The 15,660-nt window shown below is 40.8% G+C and overlaps 1 protein-coding gene across 4 annotated transcripts in view; it reads left to right on the top strand.

The window, feature by feature from the left end:
• Positions 1 to 15,660, top strand: part of chinmo (Chronologically inappropriate morphogenesis) — a 43,192-nt gene that overhangs the window by 6,539 nt on the left and 20,993 nt on the right. The window contains exons 1-2 of one of the 4 annotated variants that reach the window (XM_065307378.1): positions 10,839 to 11,078; positions 12,418 to 12,461. Coding sequence is in view for 1 of the 4 variants with exons in the window: in XM_065307375.1 (XP_065163447.1) it covers positions 11,066 to 11,078 (13 nt within the window). In the remaining 3 variants the exon portion in view is untranslated. Of the gene's footprint in view, positions 1 to 3,041; positions 3,131 to 10,838; positions 11,079 to 12,328; positions 12,462 to 15,660 lie in introns of those variants that run through there. The other 3 variants (XM_065307376.1, XM_065307375.1, XM_065307377.1) reach the window with 3 other exon arrangements.

Raw genomic sequence — 15,660 nt, 5'->3', positions numbered from 1 at the left:
ATAGTCTTTAGTAAAACTAGCGCGGCTCAGGTACGTTTTGTTACTTAGTTAAGAGCAGCAGAGGAGTGGCGGTGTTCTCTTTTCGGGTTTCAACCCACAAGTTTACAGTTCGTCTGTAATGAAGATACCTTATAAATACTCCGGCAAATTCCCGTGCAAGTTGAATATATACATCCAACTAGTTGTTTTGCTTTGCCGAAGCCGGAGCGTCGTGTTCGTTACTACCTGTAACATCAGAACAAGCTGAATGTTACGTTAAGGTTTTGCAATTATTTGGCTTTATCTTTGATGTGCGCGCGAGCGAGCATGTGTGTGCAAAGACTAAAGTTTCCATGGAAGTTGTCGGCGGTGGCGGCGGGGCGAGCGATGTTATGAAGTATGAAGAGAATCAAGTGACTGCCTTCTCCAGGTACATCAGGTACATGGGCATTAGGCGTAATAATGAGCGGTGGGTGGTGGCGTAGCGATATTTCCTGGCAACCCGGCATCGACCCTGTGTGTGCGTGGTGTGTATGTATAGGAGGGCAGTCGAAGGACGCGCGGGGGCGAGCTGGCCACGGCATGGCGGGCAGGGTGGGGGTCGCGCCGCGACGCCGCCGCCGCCGCCGGGCTGCAGGAGCGAGTGCAAGGTGTCTGCGCGACGACTCGCCGCCGCTGCCGCCGCCGCCGCCCGCCTCTGCTCGACGAGGCCAAGGCCTACCTCCGCTTTCTCTCTTTCCTCCGGTTGCCATCGCGCCGCACCGCGTCCTTGCAGCTCGCAGGCCCAATATTTCGCATTAACAAACTGTAGCAACGCGCTGCGCCCACGAATTGCTGGTATATATTCGATGCGTGCGGAATTCTCAGTGGAAATTTTCTAATTTACATCCCTCGCCAAGTACAAGGACAACACACTATATTAATACATTTCCTAACTCATCCATTCACAATGCGTGTGTGCGTGTGTAACTAAATTCAAAACTGTCGCCCATCGCACGTTGAAAGCTCGCAGCAACTTGAACAAACACGAAACTATACCAAAACTAATCCAATTTCCATCTGTGTCCCATTTGCAACCGATTCCAATAGAATAACACCCTATTATGTTATGTGTATGACGCCTATCTTTCAATTAAATCTTATTAAACTTTTTTCTTCAGTGAATTTCTTTCGTTGTATCGTTTGAGTGAAAAGTCACTTTGCAATGAGCCGCGCAGAAACTTTCTTAATATGAACGTCACGTCCTGCTCATATTTGTAGCGCTTCCACGACGGCGCGCAAATTATTTTAATTTCAATAAGGCTGCGCCGCGCGCGCGTCGCCGGTTTAATTATAAAAGTTGCCACCAGCATCAGTACAACACACACACACTGCACATCTCGTGTATATAGAGTTACTCCTGACACGCGATTCCTTACCTTCCTGCCTTCTTCTTCGCCTCATCCTTTTGCTCATCTCGGTCGGCGTATAGATACGGAGTTATCGCTTTGTTGTCACGTTGTTATTCAAATATGCAATTATTACATTGCCCGCGTCGCCGGCGAGGAAAATTTAATATTGGCGAATATGCGCCAGAGCAAAGGGGATGAATATTTAGCGCGAGATTCGCGTGAGTGGCGTGAACGGCACCACGTCATGCGCCTCCACCCCGCGCGCGCGAGCAATATCCATTCTTAATTAACGCCGGCTTAAGATATACATTTTTTAGCGTCATCGTCGTGCCCTGCGATTATTATTTTCTTATGATGTTTAAGCGTTTTTAATTAGGCTTCCTCTCGCAGAGTAAGAAGAAAAAAACCGGGTGCAAAAAAAAAAACGAACGCACGAAGTCAGCATCCGGCGGAGGCGCCGGGCAGGAAAGCAGCGCCGAGCGCTTTCTTTCTGTAAGCGAATTTAATTAAAGTAATAACGCGGACCGGCGGGCGGCGGCTTGCTTTTCTTCGCCGCCATCCCTTAGTGGGTGTTAGTAGGAGTCTATATACCTAGAGCGCTTTTCTATATGACTTACTTTGTTATGCCTTTGCGAAATTGTTTAAACTTTAATAAACGCGCGCCGCGCGCTAATTATTCGACGATAATGAAGACTCTAATTAAGCATTTTCGGCATATTAATACTAGCTACCTCCGGCGTGCGTCGAGCCTGACGCAGTTCGCAACTAAGCAACTAATATATCTCATCTTTGTGGTGAAATATCTGCCTTTAGCCTCTTCCTCTTCTCTTCTCCGTATGCTCACTTTCAGCCGCATCAGCAACAGCCTACGCACAATCGCGTTTTTAGTTTCTAGTTTGCCGCTCAATTCAAGGTTTTAGCTAGTTTGCACGCGTATTAATTAATTAATTTCTGCTGACGCGTGCATACTTTCGCCAGCGGCCCGAGGCTTTTCATTTGTTCCAATACAAATATCGGCGCGAATCACACAAGACACAAAGTGACAGCCCGTGTTGGATAAAGGTAGCCAGGTTAGTGGGATATCACGAAAATCCCCACTTAGCTGGATGACAGCCCTTCGCGTGCCGTCAGGATGCGTTATGGCGTCACCTCTAACTTTTTTTCCACCCAAAAAATAAGGTCACATCTAGCGAGCAAAATTTTAATTATTTCTGCTCTTATCATAAAAATAATAAATGGTTTGGAAGTAATATTCACTTAAAAAAGCAAATGCATTAAACTAAAAAAATCTTGGAGTTTGTGTGTGTGTGTGGGAGAATTAAAAAGTTTCGGCTTTTAAAATTCATTCATCAAGCACTTTGCCGTCGGCATACTCTAGTCCCAGATGAGAAAAACTCTCATTGGAAGTAATTACTCCCCATTCGACACTTTTATCACACAAAAACTTTCACCAAACGCGCGCGGTGCAATCCAACACAAAAAAAAAACAAATTCAAAACGGTGATAAATTAATTAAAACGCGTAAATAAATTACTTCCGACGCATTGTAGATTTGATTTGAGGTGTGCGCGCGTGATGGTCTTAATAAAAATTTTATTCATCCAGAGCGCAATACTTAATTACTTTGCGCGTCGCGCGAATATTAATTTTTGTCCCCTGCTTTTGTTTCAGGAGTATAACAAGCGGATTGATTTCGTTCGTATGCGGAGAGTCGATTTTCTAATCCGGCGTGGAGAGATTATGTGAAGGCCGCTTATAAGGTAAGGATTTATTATTTTTACTCAAGTCGGATATTGCTCCGACGCGGGGAAGTTTTTCCGCTTTGTTTCTTGTCTCGCTGTGCCATCTCGAGTGCGTTCCAAGTTATAACCGAGCCGGCTAACCTTTCATGCCGTCATATCTATATCATTTTTGGAAGAGAAGAAGAAGCGGCACGCGCGTATCACGGCGCATCACATACGCGGAATGTATAAAATAAAAACAGCGCAGAGGGAGCCGAAAATCCAATTCGCTTAAATGAATTTGATCGTTCATTCGTTCGGGGCACGGTGTGTGTCGTCGTCGTGTGCAGAGCGCAACCTGTTTTCCGGTTGCTGCCGCCGTCAACAAAGCGATGCCAAAGTAATAAAGTAACCGGCAAAAGTGGTTTTAATAAAATAATTGATAGGATTAATTTGCTCACTCGCGGCACGGCGGCGGAGAAATGAACGATGTGGGCTTTCACGTGCGTTCGCTGAAATTACATAAGTTAAATAAGTTTGATTGGGTGGTTTAATACACATAATTATATATGGGATCAAGTTGGTGTGGATTAAGGCATTAAATGAAAAGATTTATTTCAGTGCAAAAGTAATTACACATTTTTTTCTGTTTTTCTATAAAAATTAATTAATATTGATCAGGCTATTATAATGTATACACATATCCCTACTAATATTATTTATAAATGCTCAAGTCCTGATGTTTGTTACACTTTCACGCAAAAACTACTTAACCGATCATCATGAAAATTTGTACACATATTCTTAGTGGTCCCCGAATGGTTATAGGCTACTTTTTATTTAATAAAAAAAATATTTATTAAATAAAATAAAGAAATTGTTTAGCCAATAATACCTCTGCATCTGGCTATTTGACTACTTTAACGCCATCTAGCATTCCAGCAATGAAGCTCAAACCTAAGTACTATAGTACCATCACACTGTATTATCACACTGTATTACCGACAGCTACGTCAACATCAAATCCAATTGACTACACTATGGAGACTGTACACTATACTTCCATAGACTATACTTTCAGCCATTTTAAACTTCCCGCCATTCTACTTCATTGTTACTTCTTCTGAGACTACAGACGCGTACGGAAGCAACTTCATTATTTTGGATATTCGCGAGCGAAGCCGCGGATTAAAGCTAGTACACAATAAACGATTAGTTTTCATGTTTTCCAATGAAATCTATTGTGTATAGTGATGAAAATCGGAAATTTACTTTTCCTCAACCTCAACCTCACCCTCACCTTTACCCATTATGCCTTCCCCACCGTGATGTATGAAAGTTCCACTTTGTTTATGCTCGCACCATTTACGTAAGTTTCGCAAAGAGTTAATTAATAGAGTTGTTTTCTCGCCCGCTGAAACACATGTTGTGGTGCGGTGCGCGCGCGCGCATTTTCTTTGTTCGAGTATTCGCACCTCGCGCGCACAACATATACAAAGTGATTGCGAATGCCCCGCTAATCAATTAACGAATCCAATTATAATGTTTGTTTAATTATAAACGCATTCGCGTGATTATCATTCGGCGTTCCGGAGATTAACAATGAATTATCCCTGCGCGCGCAACAAACTAACCCTTTCCAATTGATGAGCTTCCACCGGCGAAACCCTCCAGCAGACCCGCCAGACCTTTTCGCTGCTGTGTGCAGCTTGTGATATTTTGCTTTCAGGCTTTTGCTCTTGGCGTCGTGATGTAATAATTTACAGATTTGCCACCGACACACACACATTTATCCATACTGGAAGTACTTGTACTAGTGTTCAGGTGTTCGGGCGTCGGCGCGAAAAGCGAATTAAACACATCTCTCCTGCGTAGGTGTGCGTGCTCCAGCAGCAGCTACCTGTAACACGGGGGCGGGCGCATCCTCCTACCCCTCTTGCACGCTTTTCTCCGCGTTGCTGTGGCGCTGGGTGACAGGGCGGATGCGTGTGACAGTCGTTATACCAGTCATCCAGGGGATGAGGCGGATCGGGGCTTCACTTTTACCTATACAAGCCTAATACTTTTACAACTTGCGGTGTATGCGTATGAGGTATTAACTTGTTTATTGATTTGTAGCTTGTTAAATGTTTAAATATCACACGCACGATAATGTTATTTTGACGCGCAAAGTTTTAATTGAATGCTAGAAATAGATAGAAATGAAATTTTTGCACGATAATGCGTTTCGAAATTGATTAATCACTGGAATCGGCGAAGGTATTGCCGAAATTTCCGATAATCCGCGCAGATATCTCTATAAATCACTGTCGTGCAAGTAGCCCAGCGGCGCAATATCATAGATCTTGTTATGGTGTTTTTTCGTTTCGATTCGTTTCGGGCGCAAGCGAAGCGATTTTTTCGATTTAAGGGCTTCATTTCTCTGCTCGAATTATTTTTCCGCAGGTATCATGTTCATTCCAATATCGCAACAGGCCGAAATCATTTTTCTACTATTTTTTGCAATAAAATAATATTATTTCACAAGATAAACATAAAATAATCATCAAAACATCATACAAAAAATAAAAAATTTAAAAAAAACTCAATTCTATCAAAAGAAAACGCTAAAATTTCTTAGTTTTAGTTCTCACGTTTTTTACCTTGCAACGTTTTTGTGTACAAAAGTAGTTTTAGTGTCAATGTACGAACTGCAGCTCGGTACACATCCGGAACGAAAGAATTTGAAACAAAGAAAAGCAACAAACGCAACGCTGTAAGTTGTAAGTAACTCCGAGTGCATTGTCTGAATTAATTACGCGTTATTAAAAGAATATCATTCAAAAATATCGCTCTGCATTAAAACAAACGCGATTTATTATAGTTAATAAATAAAAAATGTGTTTGGGCTGGTATAGAGGAGGTGGGTCATTATTGAGTGCGTGTTGTTGCATAACTACGGCGCAGTTTTGCGCCGCAGCGCGCTAATGACTCGAATATTTCACTCGAATTCGGCCGAGTGCTGCGATTCGCATCGGCATCGAATAGAGAATTTTTGCGCGCATTTGCCAGCGCGGCCCGGCACACATTATCGCGCATCGCGTGACCTTGGCAGCCGACGCGTGCACGAGTTGTCCTTACACCAGGCTAATGCCCCCGCTCGGCCTGCGAATAGATAGCTCGATAGAACGCGCGCGTTACCCGCACACTTGGTGCAAAAATTTGCAAGCCTGCAGCCTAGGCTTCATTACGTCACCGCCGCCGCCACTAGAAAATTCGCATTTCATTTATAAACAACATCTGAGCGCTGAAAGAATGATGCCACTCAAGATGAGATGAGACTTTGACTCGCGCTGCGTGTCGTGCTATCACGCATGAGATGCGGATTCGCACAAACGTGATATCGCTGATATCAGCTTGAAGTGTGTGTGAGCGCGGCGCGAGGTCAACGCCCGCCGCGTTAGAAACGACAGCAGGAGTTGCAAGGACGAATCCCATATTACTAATCGATGTCGGCCGTTCGACAACGACGAAAGCCCCCGCGGCCCCAGCCGGAAAAAGTTACATAAATTTCATCGCCGACCGCCGGCGTCCTTGGCGAGCGCGGCACGGGGGCGGCGATAAAAGATTACAATTCCTTTTAGGGTTCTTGACCCGCCGCAACGCGCATTTCCCAGTGCCTCTCTCGCCGCCGCCCGCCGGAGCTGCTTATATATACATATTTTTTCCCTTTTTCGCAAACGTCGCCGCCAGCCGTCGGGGAGCGGCGGGGAAGTACACCGCCGGCAGTCGAAAATGTTCCGCGTTCGCTTTTGGTTCATTCGCCTCGCTTGTTTACCACGCTTAGCGAAACTTTCCCTGCTTAACTTCCTTGAAAAACAGTCCAAACGACTGGATCTAAGCCTACATACTTCCGCAGGACAACGCACGACGCACACTTGTAGCCGCTTACAAAGGATATACTCGTACCAGCAAATATCGCTGAAAAAAAAGAAGAGAAGAACACGATCTTTAATTCAGCGAGCACAGGAGATAATTTAGTATCGGCAAGGCGTCAACCCCTGCGCGCTAATTTTCCCCAACATTTACCCTCGTCCAAAGCCACGCGACGAGATAAGTAATTATTTTTTAATTTCGGTAACGTATGCGCATTTTTAAACCGCGCCGCATATAAACGTCTCGACCTATTTTCCTTTGCTTCCTGCCATTCGCCTATTTATAAAAAAGTGCAAAAACTATTTTTACAGCATCGCAAAATTTTACAGTTTCGCTTTCGGCGGAGGAAAACTGCTTACGTGTTTACGCTCGCCGAGGCGATAACAAAGTCATAAAGCATGCGTTTGGCACTATATTTTCCTCTCGCGCGCATGCAAATTTAATTAATCGCGCCAATTTAGCACTCTGCAAACAGCGCGGCGTCACCGTGCAGCGCTGAAAACAAGATAAATTTTTATCGCGCGACGCGCTTGTTTGCTTGCACAACGAAGTGCACGTGCAGTGTATTACGCAATTTGACAATAATACAATAATGGTAATCAGCCTGCAAGCGCGTGCATGCATCGTTCGGAAATGTTTGAGTGCTGCCTTGAGCATAACTACGGCGCAAAAATGCAGTGAAATGGCGATAGAAATATGAAAAATAGCTTTAACCCGCGATTTCGCTCGTGAATATCTAAAATATTGAAGTTGCTTCCGTACGCGTCTGTAGTCATAGAAGAAATAACAATGAAGTAGAATGGCGGGAAGTTTAAAATGGCTGAAAGTATAGTCTATGGAAGTATAGTGTACAGTCTCCATAGTGTAGTCAATTGGATTTGATGTTGACGTAGCTGTCTGTATTATCACACTGTATTACCGACAGCTACGTCAACATCAAATCCAATTGACTACACTATGGAGACTGTACACTATACTTCCATAGTATATACTTTCAGCCATTTTAAACTTCCCGCCATTCTACTTCATTGTTACTTCTTCTGTGACTACAGACGCGTACGGAAGCAACTTCATTATTTTAGATATTCGAGAGCGAAGCCGCGGATTAAAGCTAGTACTAAATAAATGCACGTGATGTACGAATGTTGGCATTATGATTACGGTCAAAAACGCCGAGGTAAACACAACAAAAGTGCGCCGCAAAGAAAGAGATTTATTTGTGCTCGCTTCACGACAGGCAGGGTTCAAGGCTGGCCGTCGCGATGCCATTTTAATTCGACATTCAACGCCTAAACATGCACACGAATAGAATGATTCAGAATGATTCTTGCGGCGCGAGTATGACGCAATTGCTTCTTGCAACTCCGCAGCGAAGAACTCAACCGCACATTTTACCTAAATGTATCTGCGCCTGTGAACTAGTTAATTTTTTCGCGCGCATGCGCATAGCGTACTTCCGCTCTATGTAATAATAAATTTATTATTTGCGCTGGAGATAAAAATTTAAATCTTTTATGAATAAATGATCGAATTCTTTGTTTGAAAATTCGTGGAAGACTCGCGCGCGCAAATTGAATTTGTTTCTCGGATGGCTCGTGGCGACGAACGCCTTCAATCATTCAATAATCTAATGAATAATATTCTATGCTAAATAATTCTAATGAACGCAAGGTGTGTTCGTTAGTCGCGCTGCGTGCGTGTATAAATAATTCGCTTTTCGACGATATTCATAATGCAATCGTTTTTTGGCAGAACTGCGAAAAGTAGATTGCATTTGCGTCGGAAAGATTTGAGCGTGTGATTTGTGTGAGTTTTATTGCGGAAGGTTATCATCGTCGCAAATCGGCCGGTTCGTGCTGAATGGCCGTAGTAAACATTTTTATTTATTATTTTCGCGTGTTTGCAACTCCGCAATGAATTAAACTAAACGTCGACTCACGTAAAGCGATAGCGCATAATTTCCTTTGCAGTTTTTTTTCTTTTTCTTGTCGACGAGATTGCTATCAATGTCAAAATTCGGCGAAAATGTTACCGTATTATTTTTCCGCAAAATTATTAAAATAATCACATTAGAAATGAAAAAATAACGCAAATATTCATTCAACTAAAGGTTTTTAGCTGACACTGCATTTCTAACCTCACTTTTATTCAAAAGTTCGCCACAAGAGGCGCCACAAAAGTGAATGTCAATTTCAACTGTCAACAGACCATAGGAGAAGATATGCAACCAAAAATACCATAACAAAATAATGGAATCGGAAATAACGAATTATAAATGAAAGAAGAAAAAAAAAACTCTCGGAAATATTGATTATTGATTAATGACCAGGTTCAATGTATCGCCGGTTGATGTATTTTTCACTCGGGTGCTGAGCAGCTAAATATTATCGTAACTTCCTAATTACGTTTCCGTTCGGTCTCTTCTCGTTGTACTTTTTCCGATGCGAAGGGCACACGTCGCACGTCGCTCGCTATAAGTAACTCAATAATAAACAGCAAAAAGTTTTCCTCCTCACTTCGCGTCGGCTCGGTTTCGACGGCGGTTGGAAACCGCCCTCTTTATTTTGGCGTGTACATAAAAACTATATAATTACTCTTGAAACTTTTCGACAAAGACTTGCCTGGTGCCGCCCTATGATTGATAGGCGTTCAGAAAAAAATAATTTGAATATTCTCATTGAGACACACCGCAGGATGAGAATCAAAAAGATAAAGAAGAGAATGACTCAAGACTCAAGAAGTGAAGGTTTTTTGTGATTTAGAATTACATTTAAGATGTTAGAGATACTAATAAACTTAATTTTTGATTGCATTCAGGAATTCTTTTAGGTTATGTTAGTTTTTTCGTTAAAATCTTGACGAAATGCGAAAAAATAACAAATTTACAAGGAAATACTACAATAAAACAATTGAAAATAGTTTTAGTAAACTTACATGTGTTATATGTGTCACAAAATGCAGGAATAACTAAAAATTTGTTAATTTTTATGAATCAACAAAAGTTTGCTTGCTGACGTTGCACTTCTAACCTCACTTTTCTCAGCTGTTCTGTACTGCTGCAATATGTATAACTTACAATAACTGCCACTGGGGGCGCTGCTCAAGTAAAATTCAAATTCAAGAGTCAACCGCCAACTGAAGATGATATGCAACCAAAAATACACATACATTATAACCGTTATACTTTGTGTGACAAGTCATCGTTGATGTGTGCCACAAAATGCATTATTAAACAAAGATTTGTTTATTTCAACGCATCAACGAACGTGTACAAGCTTACGACGCAGTTCCAACATCATTCTTCTCAGATGTTCAGCAATAGGTATAAAAAAATCTTTGTTTTTTACTTTACTAACCAAATCAGTCAAAAATTTCAATATCTAACCTCAAAATACCCTGAAAATCCTAAAAAATCTTCATAGAATTAAAGTACACGTAATCGTAAGTAATCTCAGTCCCGAAATATAATACATAACTCGTATAGTTAAGTCAGTGTGCGCCGTGACCGGAGAGCGTGCGGCTTGTTTGCATTAGCAACTTGGCCTTGCTAAGGCCATGCACCGCAAATTTAACTTACGTAATGAGGCCACCCAGCGCACATACACTCGCGCTGTACGCGCTTTTTCCGCGCTGCGCTCACGCTGCACACATTGGCGCATCACCACACGCGCACAAACAAATCCAAACAAATCGCACATACCGTAGGGTCCCCCGAATCGCGGCCGCGGGCCCCCCCTTCGCACAATTATTTTGGCAACTCGCGAATGGGACGCAGCGCGCACCACACCGCACGGTTGCCGGCATTTTTCCTGGTTCAACCGAAATAGCGCGGGCCCGCGCAAAAATTCGCCACTTGCATCAGTTGAATATTAGATATTGTGTTAGACGCATCACACATGCCGCCATCATTCTCTAATAACGCAACCTGCATCGCTTGTTTACATTGACGATTACTACGTACGCACTTTTGTTTCGTATCACGTCACACGATTGATTGCGATCGTTAATTATTGAGTGCAATGTTGTGCTGAACATTTTGCGGCGTCTTCTCCTCAAATAATGGAAATGAGAGGTACGTACGCCCACAGATGTTACAGAATGTAAATATTTTTAGGTTAAAAATAGTTTTTTAGTTTTATTTCGGTGAAAAACATTGAAAATGTTAAAAATTTTAATGAAAAATATAATTTTATGCAGTTTTACAGCTGATTTTTAACATAGGCAACCAAAATAACATTTATTTTGATAAATTTTTTATTTTTTTATTTATTTTTATTTAAAATATAAAAATAACAAAGAAAAAATAGGTTTTTGCTAAGGTTATGTTGTTTAAAGTAGGCAACCATATATACTTAATACATTTAACATTCAATAATTATAAGGATGTTAAATCATAGTGTCAATAAGTTGCGCGAGTGCAACATGACTAAATTCGTAACTGCGTGTTTAGCTGCGCACATGACGAGCGAGCGCGAAAACGAAAAATTATTTTTAATGCATTGCCAAGGTTATGATGAGCCTCTGCAACATTTTTCGCGTGCGCTAAATGTGCATGTGTACCGAGGATAAATATTACAACGCCCAGCGCGCCTAGCCAGTCCAAAAAAAAAAAAGAATCATTTTTTTCTGCTCTCTGGCGGCACACAAACAAATTATGCACATGTGAAACATATTTATGTAATTTTATCCATAGCAGCGCATAATTTACAATCAAAAACACGTAAAAAAACAACGCGTGTAGAAAATGTAACGAAGGTTTTTTTATCAGCGGATTTTTACATGTTGGATATTATGCGTGCGATGTTTACACGCGCGAAATAATCGATTTTCTGATGCGCCATTCAAGAGTTTGCGAGTAGCGTTTGTATACGGATATATCACTGATAAGTGATAAGCGCGCGTTTTGCGTTATTTGTTCGTAATGGCCGAAAATACTGATTGCAACACTGACACTGTGAGTGACGAATGTTGCACTTGCATATTTCCAGCGATATTTCATCATTTTAATAACTTTCGTTTTTATTTCGGCCGTTAGTGATACGTTATCATCATCTGCGAAATTTTCCCAAGGCTAAACTATCGCGAATTAAACAGGATTGTCGGCGCGAATAACAAAAACAATGTTTTCTAGCTCTAGGCTGGAGATAAGGTTAGTTTTGAGTGATCCTGTATGAATAACAAGTGCACATTGATTGCAATTTCGTGCGCATGTTAATTTTCACTCGTTGTGCGATAAAATGCGCGGTGATAAAATCAATTTTTGCACCATTTGCATGATGATAATTACGTATTGCAATTAAGCACTGCGCTGTCGATGCTGATCTGTGAGTGAGTGTGGATGTGAACTTTAATTACGCGCGGATTTTTCGTACGAAATCTAATTAACACGCATTTTTTTCTGTTTGTTACAGGTGAGTCGAGATTGTAATTCATTTGCGTTTCGCGTGTTTGACTCGTAAGTTCTATTTAATTGGCGTTGCAATTTGTGTATGTGTGTTTGTGTTGATTTTTTTCACGTCCAGCCAAAAATCGCTATTTGATGTGCGATTATTAAAATTTAATTATGCGACTGCACGAATAACCTGAGAACATTAGTCCAATTAAAGTTTAATTCTTTTATAAATTGTGAGGTGGAGAATCATTTTTTAGATTTATTTTTGTTTAAAATTGAAGAATAGGCTTAAAAATATTGGAAAATGTAGGAATATGTTGTTTGACAAGTGATTCAGAAAGTAGGCAACCCATGCAACACTTAGAAATTAATATATTGATAAATATTTACTGAATATGCAAATTATTCAATGTTTTCGAGTTTAATTCTTTTAAAAATTGTGAGATTAATAAAAATTTGTAATTTTTCATTGATTTTCATTAAGAAAAGATGAATAACTTTTAAAATATTGAAAAAAATTAAGACAAACTCATTTTTAGGTTAAATTATGTCGTTTCACAGCTGAAATGAGCGAAAAACTAAAAGTTTTCAAGTTTAAATCTTTTATAAAGTGATATTAAGAAAAATTTTTGATTTTTTAGCTTTATTTCCACTTAAAATCAAAGAATAACTATAAAAACATTGAGAAAACTTCAAAAATCAATTTTCACATAAAATTACACCGTTTGACAGCTGATTTCCTCTATAGGCAACCAAAAAATCAATTTTAAAGTCAAATATTGATTAATGTGCGTATAACTCGGAACGTGTTCGCCTGTTTTAAATATCCTAGGCACCAGCAATAAATTGTTCGCATATGCAAAGCGTTTTCGGTGCGAAAGCGCATTAGTCGTGGACGTTGACTTCGTGCAAAACGTATGAATATGATAATTAGCCGGCGATTCGCGTGCGTCCAACTCCGTGGGCTGTCTTTCGCCTTCGCCGTGAAGTTCTATGTCATTAAATGGCATCAAATGGCAACGTACGTTCCATACAGTTGACGGCCATTCGGCGATCACAACACAACACTCGACACGCCGTGAGGTGAATGCAACTCAAAGCCCGATTCACAAATCTTTTTTTTTCTAATCACAGTATTCGTAGTTGCGGCCATTATGCGATTTGGTAGGCGGCGCGTTCAGTTCCGACTCGCACGAAGTACAACACGCGTACACGTTCAACAAAAGCACCATTACGCGGTCATAAACATTTTTTGCGCATTAGATTTTTGTTTTTTTTTTCTTTCTCTGTGTGTGTGTGTATGTGCGTTTTTTTTTCGGTTATTTCCTTTTTACAGCACATCATAAGCTTGTGTGTTGTGTTGTGTTGTGTTGTAATGTGGATGATGCAGGCGGTGTTGACCCTATTTGGCCTTGCATGCCGCGCACACGTCGCGGCTTTGTGCGAATTATTTCCACCGCGTTTGGATGCGGATGGCGGCTGAGCTGCCAATGACACGCGCGCGCGCGCTCACCTTTTCCTCTTGTGTTTTTTTTTTCCTCCTCGTTAAGTTGGCTAAAAATACTAGGCTAGGCTAGGCTGGTCGGCGGTATGCTAGGTTGCGTTTTTCGATGCTTTTCGTTGTTTTTTTTTGCGCGCTGCTGGCGCGCTCGTAAATATTGCGTTTGCGTGCAGGGTTCGAGCGCACCCTCTACACACTCCCAGCCGCCCCTCACTGCCAGTGTTAATAGTGTGGCTTGTGGCATGTCGGGCATAAAATTGTGAGGCATGCAATTTCGTTGTTCATCAGGAACCCGCTGTGAAACATTTAATGATTTTTAAACGCCGAACGAACGTTTAATTTTGCATTAATCAATGTTTTCACACGCAGAAATTTATTTTTCGGTATAAAATAGAGTCAGAAACATTAAATTAGTGAAATATTGGGTGTTTATAGTGTTAATAGCCGTAAAAATGATTAAATTTGGAGATTTAATGATTTTTATTAATAGAAAATACCAAAAAGCGGTTTAAAACTGAACTAAACACTCTAAACATGTAATATGTGTTGCATAACCTGGGAAAATAATAAAAAATGCATAAAACGTATTTTTTAAATGATTTTTTGCTTTAATTCAGCGTTAAACTAAGTTTTTTCTCTGTGAAACTTAATTTTCTATATACAATTGAATTACATGCACAAAATTGCTAGAAATAACCTTTAAAACTATTAAATTTGTAGATTTAACTTATTAGGTTAATACTCAGCGCCACATAGCGGTTTAATATTGAACTAAACACTCTCCACATGTAATTTAAGCTGCATAACAAGTGAAAATACCTAAAACGCATATTTTTAAATGTTTTAATAGCTTTTATTCCCATGAAACTACAAAAACCGTGCAATAAAATGTAAAGGCATTTAATTACGCCTGATGGAAGTCATCAACATAAAAAAATCGACATGCATTAGTTGGGATTAGCTCTCCGTATGTATATCAATTAAAATTTGGTGTGCGTAGGCAGCGCAACACACATACACACACACAACATTCAAACAAATATTTATAGCGCGCGCCTCCAAATTCCGCAACAGTTTATCGCCCAATTTCGGCTTTTATGCTGCGTGCCGTTGCCGAATTTTACAGTGCGCACGTTATCGCCCTCGACCGCCGCTGTATGCGTTAGATATTCTGGCCATTTTATGTTTGCGTTTGTTTTTTTCATCCGCCGCTTGCGTTTGAGGTCAATACGTTGATTTTTTGGTTTCGCGCTGTCATTTTTGTCATCGCTGCTGCTGTTGTGTTTTCTTAGCCGGCCGCGCCCGCGTTGTATGAATTAAATGATAATCAGCGAGTCGCTAGTCAAGAGCAAGTTCAATCGCATTTCAATGCCTCGTCCGCAGAGTGCAGCGAACTTTTTGGCAGTTTGGCAATTTGGCAAAGAGAGCATTAGAGACGGCGCGGTGGCGGAACGAGCTCGAAAACGAGTTCTAGCTAATTATGCAATGATGTAATTTTATCTCTCTGCAAAAAGAACGCAGCACGCGAGCCACTTCCTCTGAAAAAATTGTTTTTTTGTTCCTGCATGTGTAAAAATCACTAAAATTTGGAGTAAATTTATTTATTTTCTCTTAAAAATTAAATTTTCTTGGTTTTTGTGAAGAAAATTAAAGTTTTTTTGTTGTTTTTCGTTTTTATTTTTTTTTTCGAGCAGGAAGCCTGCGATTTTCAAGGACGCATTACATAAGCTCCTTGCATATAAACACGTTATTGCCGGGCCT

This window comes from Atheta coriaria, unplaced genomic scaffold, assembly GCF_025399875.1.
Source record: "Atheta coriaria isolate IRGN ID8LTWV9N9 unplaced genomic scaffold, Caltech_Dcor_3.1 hic_scaffold_7_pilon, whole genome shotgun sequence".
Classification (NCBI taxonomy): domain Eukaryota; kingdom Metazoa; phylum Arthropoda; class Insecta; order Coleoptera; family Staphylinidae; genus Dalotia; species Dalotia coriaria.
This window is presented reverse-complemented; position numbering and strand designations above follow the sequence as displayed.